General features: G+C 35.0%; 1 protein-coding gene across 3 annotated transcripts in view; it reads left to right on the top strand.

The window, feature by feature from the left end:
- Positions 1-13,864, top strand: part of LOC126751425 (maternal protein pumilio) — a 466,406-nt gene that overhangs the window by 45,812 nt on the left and 406,730 nt on the right. For all 3 annotated transcript variants that reach the window (XM_050461680.1, XM_050461681.1, XM_050461682.1), the window contains 3 exons: positions 10,349-10,584; positions 10,706-10,841; positions 10,974-11,092. In XM_050461680.1, coding sequence (XP_050317637.1) covers positions 10,349-10,584; positions 10,706-10,841; positions 10,974-11,092 — 491 coding nt within the window. The remainder of the gene's footprint in view (positions 1-10,348; positions 10,585-10,705; positions 10,842-10,973; positions 11,093-13,864) is intronic.

Here is a 13,864-nt window from a genome sequence, read left to right as displayed (position 1 = left end):
TTGCACTTAATTTTGTTCCAGAACATACTGATGCTCTAATTGCCGTTTCATTTTTTTTAATTGTTCTTACAGTAGCTTCATGGATTCCGAAATTATTTCCCACAACCGTTGCGCCTTGTCCCGTTGCAAGTTGATCTAAAATTTTGATTTTGGTATCTAAGCTGATCGCTTTCCTCATTTTTAATGCAGGAGAATTATGTAACATGGGTATGGCTACCAAAATATATTTTATTAATCAAAAATGCAAAAATCTAAAATTAAATATTTGAAACTAACCTGTTATTGGTCTACCAAAATTATATGAGCTTCTACTTTATTTTACTTAGCACTTGTTAAAAATCAGCAAAAACTAACGATCTTTCAATTATAATTGTCAAATAGGAACTAAATTGTGTGTACAATACATTATGTACGTTTTTTACTTTTTCAATAATTCGGGGAATCCCGCATTTCCAGAAATTACACAGAAATTAAACAGAAATTACGCATACATAGACATAATATTTTAAGTAGAAAAAAATTCATTGAAAAAAAACGTGTTAAATCCAATAATTCATGTAAAAAAAGTAATTTTGTTTATTTGTATTCGTGTTATTTCAAATTATGTCGTGTAAAAATAGAAATATTTTTTCGTATTTACTCGTGTTATTTCAAATTCGTGTAAAAATAATTCGTGTAAAAACAGAATTAGGTGTATTTCATATAATTTTTTCTTTTCTTTTTTGTTTTGTTTTTATTTTTTATTTTTTTTTTTGTTTTTTTTTTTTTTATTTATTTTTTTTTTTTTATTTTTATTTTTTTGTTTTTTTTATTTTTTATTTTTTTTTTTTTATTTTTTTTTTAATTTTATTTTATTTTTTTTTTTTATTTTTTTTTTTTTTTTTTTTATTTTTTATTGTTTTATTTTTTTTATTTTTTAATATTTTTTTTTATTTATTTTATTTTTATTTTTTTATTATTATTATTATTTTTTTTATGATTATTATTATTTTTTTAACCTTTTTTTTATGTTTTTTTTTCATATAAATTTTTTTTTTAATTTATTTTTATTTTTTCAGAACTTACATTCGTGCGATAAATTGCCCCAATATTGTTATATAAATTGTGTAAATTTGACGAATATTTAGATATGCAAATGTGCGCTCTTATCACTCACCTCTTTTTTTATACATATACAGCAACCACATTTTTTTTATTTCATTCAAACCTCAAACCCACTCGCAACGAAACTTTCCTATCCAAATTATTTCACTGCTAACGCTGTCGCATGTTGTTGCTGATATGTATGTATGTTTATAGGAGTATATAAGTGACACATATGTATGTATGTATGCATGTATGTATGTGTGTGTGCTGTTGAGTGTGGTATATTTTTCACACGGTTGTCAGAATACTGGCAAATAGATAGTAGATATTTGCCGGCAAAGTACACTCCCGATATTTAACACAAGCGCATTGCCTAGCATTGTTGGTATAAACAGTAAACCAAAACAGAAAAAACAAATAATCGACTCAGCAACTTGATTCACCGCAATTGTTATTTTGACAATTTTTGAGCGTACACCGCTGATAGTTTATCAATTGTATGATATAATTTACCACTAAACACATTTTAATAAAAATATATGTAAACTGGCTGCCCAACCTTCGCGGTTACAAATTTGTGTGGTATTTTTGTTATGCCCTGAACAGGGTATAAAAATTTGTCACGATGTAATAGCCCAAAGGGGAACGTCGCAGATCCTATACAGTATATATGTACATATGTATATATGTAAATGATCAGCGTGACGTTCTGTGTAGACATCCATCCGTCTGCCACTATATGCTCGAATTAGGCCCTCAGTCTTTGAGATATTGACCTGAAATTGTGCACACGTTCTTTTCTCCCAAAAAAGCTGCCTATTTGTCGGAACCGCCGATATCGGACCACCAGAGCTTATAGCTGCCATACAAACGCACGACCAAATTCAAGTCCTTGTATGGAAACATTTTTTATTTGACAAGATATCTTCACGAAATTCGGTATAGATTTTTATTCAAAGCATCGCTACAATCTCTGAAGAAATTATTCAGATCGGACAACTATAGCATATAGCTGCCATACAAACTGGCCGATCAAAATGAAGTTCTTGTATGGAAACATTTTTTATTTGACAAGATATCTTCACTAAATTCGGTACAGATTTTTATTCAAAGCATCGCTACAATCTTTGAAGAAATTAGTCAGATCGGACAACTATAGCATATAGCTGTCATACAAAGTGACCGATTAAACTCAAGTCCTTGTATGGAAAACTTTTTTATTTGACAAGATATCTTCACGAAATTCGGTATAGATTTTTATTCAAAGCATCGATCATAGCATATAGCTGTATACAAAGTGAATTAAACTCAAGTCCTTATGGAAAACTTTTTTATTTGACCAGATATCTTCACGAAATTCGGTATAGATTTTAATTCAAAGCATCGCTACAATCTTTGAAGAAATTAGTCAGATCGGACAACTATAGCACATAGCTGTCATGCAAACTGCTTCTTTCAAATCAAGATAAAGGTATTTTTATATTTTTTCTACTACACCTTTGAAGGGTATTATAGCCTCGGTGTAGCTGTGGTTTTTCTTGCTTTTATGTAACACCAAACTACACACCTTGATGCCACATATGTACATATGTATCGCCACATAAAATGCAAAATAAGGTAACATCAGTTTTCACAAGTTTGCAGAGGAAGCGATAAGACTTAAATAACTATAAGAACGAAAGTCAAGAAATCGATATTACTTTATTTTGAATTTTAGTTATAATTTGAATAAATCTAATACTTAAATATTCATTACATTACATTACGTGTTAAAAAGTAAAAAAAAAAATTGGAAAATGACTAATCCTTTTCTTGTTTGACTTTTGTGCGCTTCCTCCTTAATTCGAAACGTACAAATTTAATTTGGTGTCCTTAATTCGGAAATCTACAGGATTTTCTCTTGCTTCATTTTCCATCCAGCACATTTCCCTGCTTTCCGCGCTATGTGCATCACGATTTCCTGTCAACCCGGTTTTGCGGACATTTTCGCAACCGTTAAGAAATTAAAGATTTATATGCAGAAAAAGTTAGCGCAAAAGGTTGACTGTTGAAAATAATAAGATAAAAAACACATAAAGTTTCCAAAACACAATGATACTTACTTATAAAAGAAATACTCACAATGAAATTGACAGTTTATGCCACCAGCATTCATGCCGCCATTTTATATTCTAATTGTGTGTGTGTGTGTGTGTTTTTTAATCGCTTCACTAGCTTCTTGTGCTTTGGAAGTTGGTTTAACAACTGAAATTACTATTTTAAATATTCAACACCGCTTGCGAAATATGCGCTCCAGTTTACTATAAGAATTAAAAGAATATTTTTGCTGGTTGCGAGTAGAGTCGAGCAAGTGAAAGTCGGTATCTCTACATAAGGTTGCAGAAAAAAAAGATTTACCTGTCATTATTATAACTCAGCGATTTGAGAAATAAAAAGAAAACTTATAAATTTACAAAACTGATTAATTGATTGTTATAAATATTTCTATGAATATTTGTCGTTACCGAAAAATCAGTGTTTAACCTGAAAGACGAATTAAATTTTCAGTGTGAACGACAGAAATACCACCTGATCAAATTTGACCCGGACTGACAAAAAAACTGACAAAGCCTTTGATAGTTCTTTCTAAACAACTTGCAAGTCGAACTATCAGTTTGAATGGCCGCTATACCATCTGATCAAATTTGACCCGGACTGACAAAAAAACTGACAAAGCCTTTGATAGTTCTTTCTAAACAACTTGCAAGTCGAACTATCAGTTTGAATGGCCGCTATACCATCTGATCAAATTTGACCCGGACTGATAAAAAATCTTTTTCTAGTTCTTTCTGAATAATCTGCAAGTCGAACTGTCAGTTTAAATGGCAGCAATACCACCTGATCAAATTTGACCCGGACTGATAAAAAAAAATAAAAAAAACTGACAAAAAAACTAACAAAATTCTTTCTAAATAACCTGCAAGACAAACTCTTAGTTTGAATGACCGCTATACCATCTAATCAAATTAGACCCGTACTGACAAAAAATTAACGAAAAATCGTTTGCTAGTTCTTTCTAGCAATACAATTGTCAGTTTGATTGACAGCAATACCACCTGATCAAATTTGACCCGGACTGACAAAAATATTTTTTATTAGTTCTCTCTAAACAACCTTCAACTCAAATTGTCAGTTTGAATGGCAGATATGTAAACCATCTGATCAAATTTGACCCGGACCGAAACGTAGTTCTTCGTCAGTCCTAATCAAATTTGATCAAGTGTTACCTTATGGCTAAGTTGCCTTGGTCTCTGCCAAAGTTTAAAAAATAATTTGTCAATAAAGTTTTCCGTACAAGGACTTGAGTTTGATCGGTCAGTTTGCATGGCAACTAATTCATATATTGGTGATTCCGACAAAGAGCTGCTTGTTGAGAAAAGGGCGTGTGCGAAACTTCAAATCTATATCTCAAAAGCTATGTGACTAGACCATGTAAATTTATTTTTAAGCTAAAGATGATGGATATAGTAAATGTATATATTTTAGAAATTAAATTGTCCTTTCCTTTAGCTACAAAAGGAATGTCAACTTCGAAAAACTTAAGTAACATTTTCCGATCGATGCAACTAATTTCATAAAACTAAATGTACTTAACTGCCATCGCCACGCCATTAGCTAAATTAAGCGCAACGTTTGCTCCACTTTTGCGTGAATGCTCATTTCCTATGCACATTCATCCAAAATTTGCTTCCACGTGCCTCTCGCTGCAGATGCCTCCTATTTCAATGCAACTCGCTCATTCATGAATAGAACAGACGCGCCTTCTTCATCATTCATTAGACAAACAGTAAGTCGCGCGAATTGAAAATACGAAAATAATGGCAAATTGATTACGTGAGTAGTTTGATGTACCTAGAAATGAGAAAACATTGTTCCTTCTCTTTTAAAAGCACGTAAGAGACTTTGTTGAATAAAATTGGGTTGTTTCTTCAACATGATTTTTAAAATTGCAGCTTCATCATCAGCCAACTGTTTGCGGAATTTGAAAATCATTTTGTAGAATTTGAGAATTTCACATGCCGATTAAATAGACCCCTTCCCTGTGTGTTCTTTTTTAGCTTCTGTTGTGCGAGAAATACCATTTTTGGTAGCGAAAAACATTTGTGCCCGAATTAGACGCTAAATCATTTTAGTGTCGACAATTAGTTGACGGTTTGTGAAAAATTGCTTACAATTTGATATTGGCGCATCACAATGCAATTTTCTCAAAACTCTAACGGTGTACCATATATATGTACATACATGTTTATGCCGGTATTTTTTATATTTTTTTTATTTTTCACTTATTGACTTTAAACTTCCAACTTTTTGCAGTAGTCAGCATTTTTCATTTCAAATAGCATGCAGTTCCCGTGCTTACCTACTAGTCATGCTTGCATCAGCTTTCGTCTCTTTGTCAATTCACCTGTTTCTTTTCGCCTAATTGGTTGCGGTATTTTTTGCTTGTTTCGCCTTTTCCAAATCCGCGAATTCGTGTGATTTGATTGAGTGTGACTTAAAAGGAGCAGAGCGTTAAACTTGACACAGATTTATGATGACGTATAACCACCAAGTTACTTCGACAAGCGCGAATTTGATTAAAAATAGTTGATTTATGTGTCTGTGTCTGGTAAAGTGTTGTTTTATAATCAATCGGTTGATTTTCGTTTGCTTTGCTCCAGAATTTTACACGCTTTTTTATGATTCTTCGTCTGTACTATGAGCAAAAAATAGTAAGACTTTGTTCATAGTTTTAAAATCTTAATATATGCTTCAAAATCTATGTCCCCTCTAAGTAATTCCCTTTGACCCGAATACACGTGTTTTCCAATCCTCGAAACAGTTGTTAAAGCCAATTTTCGGAATAGCCTTAAATGCGCGTAGCGATTCACGATTAATATCTTCAAAATACTCAAAATAGTTTCCCCGAAGCGGTCTTTTGAGTTTGCTGAATAGCCAGAAGTTGCACGGAGCTAAATCAGGCGAATACGGTGGTTACGGCACGATATTGGTTGAAAATTTGGCGAAAAACTTACGAAGAATCAATGCAATATGCGAAGGTGCATAATCGTGGTGCAAATACGGCTATAAGGCTTGTCGGCTATAATTCCGATCTCTTCTTACGAATGGCTTCGCGCAAACGACGCATAACAGTATAGTATTCCTTGTTGACAGTTTGACAGATCGGTAGGAATTCGGAGTGTGCCACACTTCGAAGAAAACTGTCAAATTACCTTGATTTGACTTTGACTTGGTTTTTTGGGCTTCGGCTCACCTTTGCCACGATATTCGGGCGATTGATCGTCTTTTTCCGGGTCGCAAGCATTGATTCAAGACTCATCGCCAGTAATAATACGTTTCCTGACATTCTGGTAGTCGGAAAGCATTGTTTCACAGACGATCATGCTTCGCTGTTTTTCGAAGAAAATGAGTGATTTTGGAACCAAACGTGCTTTCACTTTTCTGAGGCCTAAATTAATTTTCAAAATGGTTTTCACTGATCCTTCCAACGCTGCCAGTAAGATCCCTGACTGTTAATAGTCGATTCTCAAGCATTAATTCCTTTATTTTACTCTGCCAAAAATCCAATTTTCAGTTTTTTTTCGTTCGTTCGTTTGTAATCCCGTTTTAAGTTAAGGTTTTGACACGTAGTTTTTTTCACTTTAGATGATCCTGTAAGAGGTTATCCTGCTAACGCGAGCGCATTAATTGCCATTTTCATCATACTAGTTGTGACCCTTAAGCTGTGAAATCAAAACTTAGCATATGAACTCCTACAGCGCTTTGAACACTTCATTTTTGAGTTGGCTTGTCTTCTCCTTCGATAAAAGCTGCTATTTGCACTCCGTTGCGTATTGTTCTCTAAAGCTCTCCATAGATTACGTTTTAGACATTGTAGATGAAGCAAAAAACTGCTTATAAAAAACCACATTATAGAAGTTCCTAAATATGTGTGTTGTGTTACCATGATTACCTCTCAGCTACGTCTGTTAATTTTTTGCTTAGTCCGTATGGATTTTCTGCAATAATTTTCTTTTATCTTTTTCTTCTGCTTTGCTCACATGTACATTCATATTTCATGACAACCTCTCAACGGTACTGGTAGTACATGTTCTTGTTGTATGTGCTGTGCTGTGTTTTCCACACTATATTTTTCGTACAGCAGTCAACTACAATTGAAACTTGTCAACATTCTCTGCAGTGTCTGCATGTTGTAGCATTCCCTTTTGATGCTACCATTCTGCTGCAGGCATCTTTTACCCAATGTCGATTTTTGCTGCATCTCTGTGTTTGTTTTTTTATACGCCGCAGAAAAATTATTCTGGACTTGGGTTGAACTCAATGCCAGTCGAAGTCAGGAGGATGCGGAGTAAGACTGCTGCAAGGAGTTGCTCCACTGATGACAAACTTTATCTCACTCACCGATCCAAACGGAGTTATATCGTTGAAAAAACAGCCCTTAGCCAGATAAAATCCTGGTCGATTCCGGTAACGTAGAACCGGCTGTCGTGAGGATTGTAACTACAACTCTGTGTGTTGTTTGGTGGTAGTTGTATGCCTTTAATATTATCGTTACAAACCTGTTATATAGTCGAATTTAAAAAAAACTACATTTTCACTTATTCTGATACAAATTTTTATTATAGTTCTCAAAATAGGCACCTTTTTAGCCTATACAAGCATTTCAACGCTTAATCCAAATTACACTTGTTATAAATTTCAGCCGGAACGATCTTTAAGCCCTCATTTTTGGAGCGTTATTCTCTAGATTTTTGGATAGTTCGACAACATATTCATAAATCCACAGACGTGATCTGTAATGATGCGTTTGATAAATGTGGGGTTCTCAGGCAATCTTTACTCGACGCCATTTATGCAAACGATTCAGGTAGCGAATAGCATTGTTACGCTTGATAACCAGAACATTAACCGAAATGTGTTGAGTCGATCCATAACTGATATTAATATACATTGGGACAAAATGTAATGTCGATGAAAATCGTCACTCAAGTGTTAGAGAGATGACAAGAGAGCTCGACATCTCTCGCGAGTCCGTTCGAAAGACTTTGGTGGATATTTTGTGTATGAAATGCGTTCTTGCTCGACTCGTTCCGATAAAGCGTACCGTAAATCGGTTTCTTTGGTCCAAAAACGCAATCAATACCAACGGTAAACCTGCGTATTCACCAGTTTTGGCTGCGTGTGTTTTTTCTTGTTCCACAAACGAAAATTTCCGCGCCGTGGCACCCGTTTTCAATCGATCGAAAAGATAAAACAAAATTCAATGAATGAGCTGAAGGCCATACCAAAAAGTGCTTATGAAAAGCGTTTCGAGAACTGTAAAAATCTTTGGCATAAATGTTTTACATTTGGTTGGCGGTTACTTTGAAGACGACAAAACAAATATTGATGAATAATTAAATATTTTACGTTTTTTTTTTACAATTTCCGCGTACTTTTTTTGTCACAATGTACTATGCTACTTCCATTTTTAAGTGCTGATTCTTAATCTTATTCGATGTTATCACTTCTACCAGAGGTTTGCGTCCGCGTCAAATTCTGAGTCTGACCCAAATTCCAAGGGCGAGTCAAATTCCGAGTCCGAATCAAATTCCGAGTCTGAGTCAATTTCCGAGTTCGAATCAAATTCCGAGTCCGAGTCAAATTCCGAGTCCGAATCAAATTCCGAGTTCGAGTCAAATTCCGAGTTCGAGTCAAATTCCGAGTTTGAGTCAAATTCCGAGTCTGAGTCAAATTCCGAGTCTGAGTCAAATTCCGAGTTCGAGTTTGAGTAAATTCCGAGTTCGAATCGAATTCCGAGTCTGAGTCAAATTCCGAGTTCGAGTCAAATTCCGAGTCCGAGTCAAATTCCGAGTTCGAATCAAATTCCGAGTCTGAGTCAAATTCCGAGTCCGAGTCAAATTCCGAGTCTGAGTCAAATTCCGAGTTCGAGTCAAATTCCGAGTTCGAGTCAAATTCCGAGTCCGAGTCAAATTCCGAGTCCGAGTCAAATACCGAGCTCGAGTCAAATACCTAGTTCGAGTCAAATACCTAGTTCGAGTCAAATTCCTAGTCAAATTCCTAGTCCGAGTCAAATTTGATCAGATGGTGGTGACTACCTAAGTAGGAGCTGAGCTTTAAAACATTTTATTAGATACTATTTTCTTTTTATTTTATTTATTTAAGACATAAATCCATCTGGAATGATTTATATTGCTCACCTTGTTTATATCTGTCGAATATTAATCTTAGCTTGTTGTCAAAATTCTGATTGCCAAGTCGTATAAGCTAGCTCATTCATTGATTGCTGAATCCGTCACGGTTCTTGTTCGCACTGTGCTCTTGTTTCGCGCTTATCTAACTTCTTCCTCATAGTAATACACATCCATCCATATGTATGTATATATGTACATAAGTGCGCATGTTCACATTTGTTTCAACTATGAATTCTATTGTTATTGCTGTTGTTTTGATATGTTGATGGTTTTATTGACATTAATTGCAATTAGAGAATTTCTCAAAGTGTATTGACTTCGTGTTGCTCCATCGGCTGTACAGTACTTTTACGCATACATACATATGTATGTGTATATATGTATATACCATATATACATATGTACATCACACAGATGTCTTCATATTTGCAATCATGTTTAGTGAGTGTCTTCGCCGAGTAAAATGCGTGCACGTCTCTTTCATCTGCTGGGTTGTGTTTTGCAGTTCGAGCAATGCAATATGAAACCTTCGAGAGTATTTGTGGTATGCAAAAGTTTCTTCTCAAAAGTTTTGAAAGCAAAGTATTCGTTAATCGTTAATTGCAATTTGAAACCCAATTAATCAATCATCAATTAGGTAATGTTCATGGGGTTATAACCACATGCAGATCAGAAAAAACAAGTGTAAAATAATTTTTTGATCGGACATTTTATTTAATAAATAAATAAAAATAGTATGCATTTACAGCTTTTAATGTACTTTAAGCGGCTACATGGTTTCCCTCGAGCAAAACTTGGCCCATTTCCAGTAATTTCTTTCCATTTCTTCAAACTTCTTATTATTCCAAAGGAATCGGAAAATTAACCTATAACCTTATACTATATCTACTTATATTTCTTAAGTGCCCACTTTCAGGTTAGGATTTTTATTGATTATCTACAGCTTAATATTTTTCGTTTTATTCCATTCCCAAGTTTCCAAAAAAAAAATAATATTAATTATTATAAATTTTTGTTTTTAATTGCAGATCACCACATCCACTGCCAAAAAGCTATGGGAGAAATCCGATGGCAAAGGTACCACTTCAGGCGGCGTTACTGGTGGTCCATTAAATCCACTACACATCCCCGGCGTTGGCGATCATCCAGTTTGGAAAGATTCCACATGGTCTACACAAGGCGAAAATATTTTGGCACCACCACGGCCACGCACCTTCCCACAAGCACCGGAAACGAATGCGAGCACCAATGCCGGTATTCTAAGGTGAGTGAAATAAAAATTTAACGCATAAACTATCAACTCTTATCTTGCTGTCTTACTTTGACATTAAAAAAAAACAACACAAAAAAATATTACAAACATTTATTAAACCTAACTTTTGCAGCCCACGTGACGCCACAAGCGGTTTGGGTGTTAAAATGGTTGAATATGTGTTGGGCGGTTCACCGACTAATAAGGAGAGTCCACTATCCAGCCTTGAGCCACGTTTGCGTAGTCTGAAATTCGATGATAATGATAAGGTAAGTTTTTATACTAAATAAATAAAATAAATAGATGAAATTTTAAGTTAAGAAGCAAAATTTGCCACACCACCAAATAATTTCTTTCGTTTAAGTCTATGCTTCAAACACTTTTTTGTATCTTATTTCTAGCCTCACGATGACAAAGAGAAGGCCAATTCTCCGTTTGACACAAACGGCCTAAAGAAAGACGACCAAGTAACAAATACTAATGGCGTAGCCAATGGCATCGATGATGACAAAGGATTTAAGTGAGTACTGCGAAATATACATATAAATATTTTCTGCTTATTCTTATAATGTTATATTATATAACACTTTTTAATATTAATAGATAATTTCTAATTTTCGCCAAAAAATATATAAATAGTAAGGATTATCATATAAAACTAAAAAAATATGAATATTCAGACGGTCATGTGCCTATGTGAATATAGCTTAGTTATAACGGGTTTTTCAATAAGAGCGCTACAAAAGTTTTTTCTAAATAAAACAAAAACGGTTTGGGATATCAATGAAATTCTTTATTCCTGTCAAAATACATTCGATACGGCACTAGATTTATTTTGCATGGTTACCCTATGCACGCTTGCAGAAGTCTTGACGCTAAACCCAATTTTCGACGGGTTTCACAAATCGGTCGATACTGCTGCAATTTCACGTTCGATATTCCTAAAAAGTTCATCAATCATCGCTAGCTTGTTGGCATAGACCATAGACTTGACGTAGCCCCACAGGAATTAGTCTAACGGCGTCAAATCGCACGACCGAGGCGCTCAGGTGACTGGGCCATTTCATAAGATAATACGTTCACCAAACTTGGTCTTCAATAAATCGATTATGACATGCGCTGTGTGGCTTGTGGCGCCGTCCTGTTGAAACCACATATTGTCCAAGTCCATATCATTCAATTCGGGCCAAAAATATGCGGTTATCATTGAGCGGTAGCGATTCCCATTCACAGTAACGTGCTGGTCTTGATCAAAACGAAAGAAGTACCGACCAACGACGCCGCCGGCTTGTAAAACCTCACCAAACCGTAATTATTTCGGTATGCAATGGTGACTCATGGAGTACGTGTGAATTGCTGCCTGAGCAATAACGCATATTTTGCTTATTGACGAAGCCATTCAGCCAGAAATGAGCCTCATCGCTGAAGATGATTTTTCGATCAAAATCCGGATCAGTTTCAAGTTGTTGCTCCGACCGATTCACGAGCATACGACGATTCTGGTGGTCAAGCGGGTTCAGTTCTTGCGTCAATTTGATCTAGTAAAGATGTAGACCGAGATCCTTTCGTAAAATTCGCCACAACGACGTGACAGAGATGCTCAAATCCTGAGAACGACGTATGAGAGACTGATTTGTCTTCCTCAACTGATGCGCTAGCGGCAGCAATATTCTCGACACTACGAGCACTTCTTTGTCTCACTAGCACGGGAACATTTTGTACTGTGCCTGTGGATTCAGATTTTTCCACTAGACGCTCAATTGTTGAACTGACAGGACGATTATGACGACCATAAATTGGGCGTAGCGCTCTTAAAGTTCGTTAAAGTTAAAGTTTCGATTCGTTATTGGATCGTATATCTTGCCATGATGAAATGGCAAACCTTACTGAAGAGAAATGTCAAAAGAGCGGGAAAAAATATGGCGTCGTTTGCTGTCCCTATCGGTCTACTTTTGTAGCGTCCCTATTGAAAAACCCGTTAGAAAAGCCGAAAAGAGTCAACCTCATAATAAGAATAATACATACATATATAATTTGTTTTTAAACTATGAAAAGTGTTGGCCATGAAGTTCGGAATAGACCGCAGGATACGTCGGATACCAATTAGTTTTCCAGATATCTATGGGCAACTTTTTTAGTCGACGAGATATCTTCACTAAATTTGGCATGTATAGTATTATTGTCGAAAACAACGCTACAATATCTGAAGAAATCTCTTTGGTCGGACCACTATAGCATATAGCTACCATACAATCTGATCGATCAAGCTCAAGTCTTTATATGAAAAACTTTTTTACTTGACAAGATATCTGAACAAAATTAGGCATGAATTATTCTTCAAGCTAATGCTACAATCTCCCAACAAATCTTTCAGATCGGACCACTATAGCATATAGCTACCATACAATCTGATCGATCAAGCTCAAGTCTTTATATGAAAAACTTTTTTACTTGACGAGATATCTGGACAAAATTAGGCATGAATTATTCATCAAGCCAATGCTACAATCTCCCAACAAATCTTTCAGATCGGACCACTATAGCATATAGCTACCATACAGTCTGATCGATCAAGCTCAAGTCTTTATATGAAAAACTTTTTTACTTGACAAGATATCTGGACAAAATTAGGCATGAATTATTCTTCAAGCCAATGCTACAATCTCCCAACAAATCTTTCAGATCGCACCACTATAGCATATAGCTACCATACAGTCTGATCGATCAAGCTCAAGTCTTTATATGAAAAACTTTTTTACTTGACGAGATATCTTCACGAAATTCGACACAGATTATTGTCGAAGACAACACTACAATCTCCGAATATAATTTTCATCTGTGAATAGTATTTTATAGTAGCATTCGAAGTTAACATTTTCCTTGTTTTTTTTTGTTTAGTTACCTCAAGGGTGTTTTGTAACAATAATATTTTCCAATTTTCCAATACTCAATTTCAATTTCAAGATCAAAGTTCCCAAGGCTTTAGCAGCTCACATTTTCTTCCTCAGACAATCAGACAACAAAGTAGCAATAAACAGTATTATTTGCGGTTAGCTTTGTTTGTTTCTGCGGTTTCGCATACACGTGTGGTAAATTCAGGGTGTCAGGAAGCAATGCAATACGAACTTCGTTACTTATGTATTTATTATATTACTTTATAATTGCATAAAAATTACATAAGGTTGAATTAAAAAAAATTAGTATGGCGAATTGAGGATGAATGCTTTTACATATAAGTTTTTGTTGCCTTATACCATGTTCAGACCGACACTTAATCACACGATTTCGGCTG

This window comes from Bactrocera neohumeralis, chromosome 2 (genome assembly GCF_024586455.1).
Source record: "Bactrocera neohumeralis isolate Rockhampton chromosome 2, APGP_CSIRO_Bneo_wtdbg2-racon-allhic-juicebox.fasta_v2, whole genome shotgun sequence".
NCBI lineage: Eukaryota > Metazoa > Arthropoda > Insecta > Diptera > Tephritidae > Bactrocera > Bactrocera neohumeralis.
This window is presented reverse-complemented; position numbering and strand designations above follow the sequence as displayed.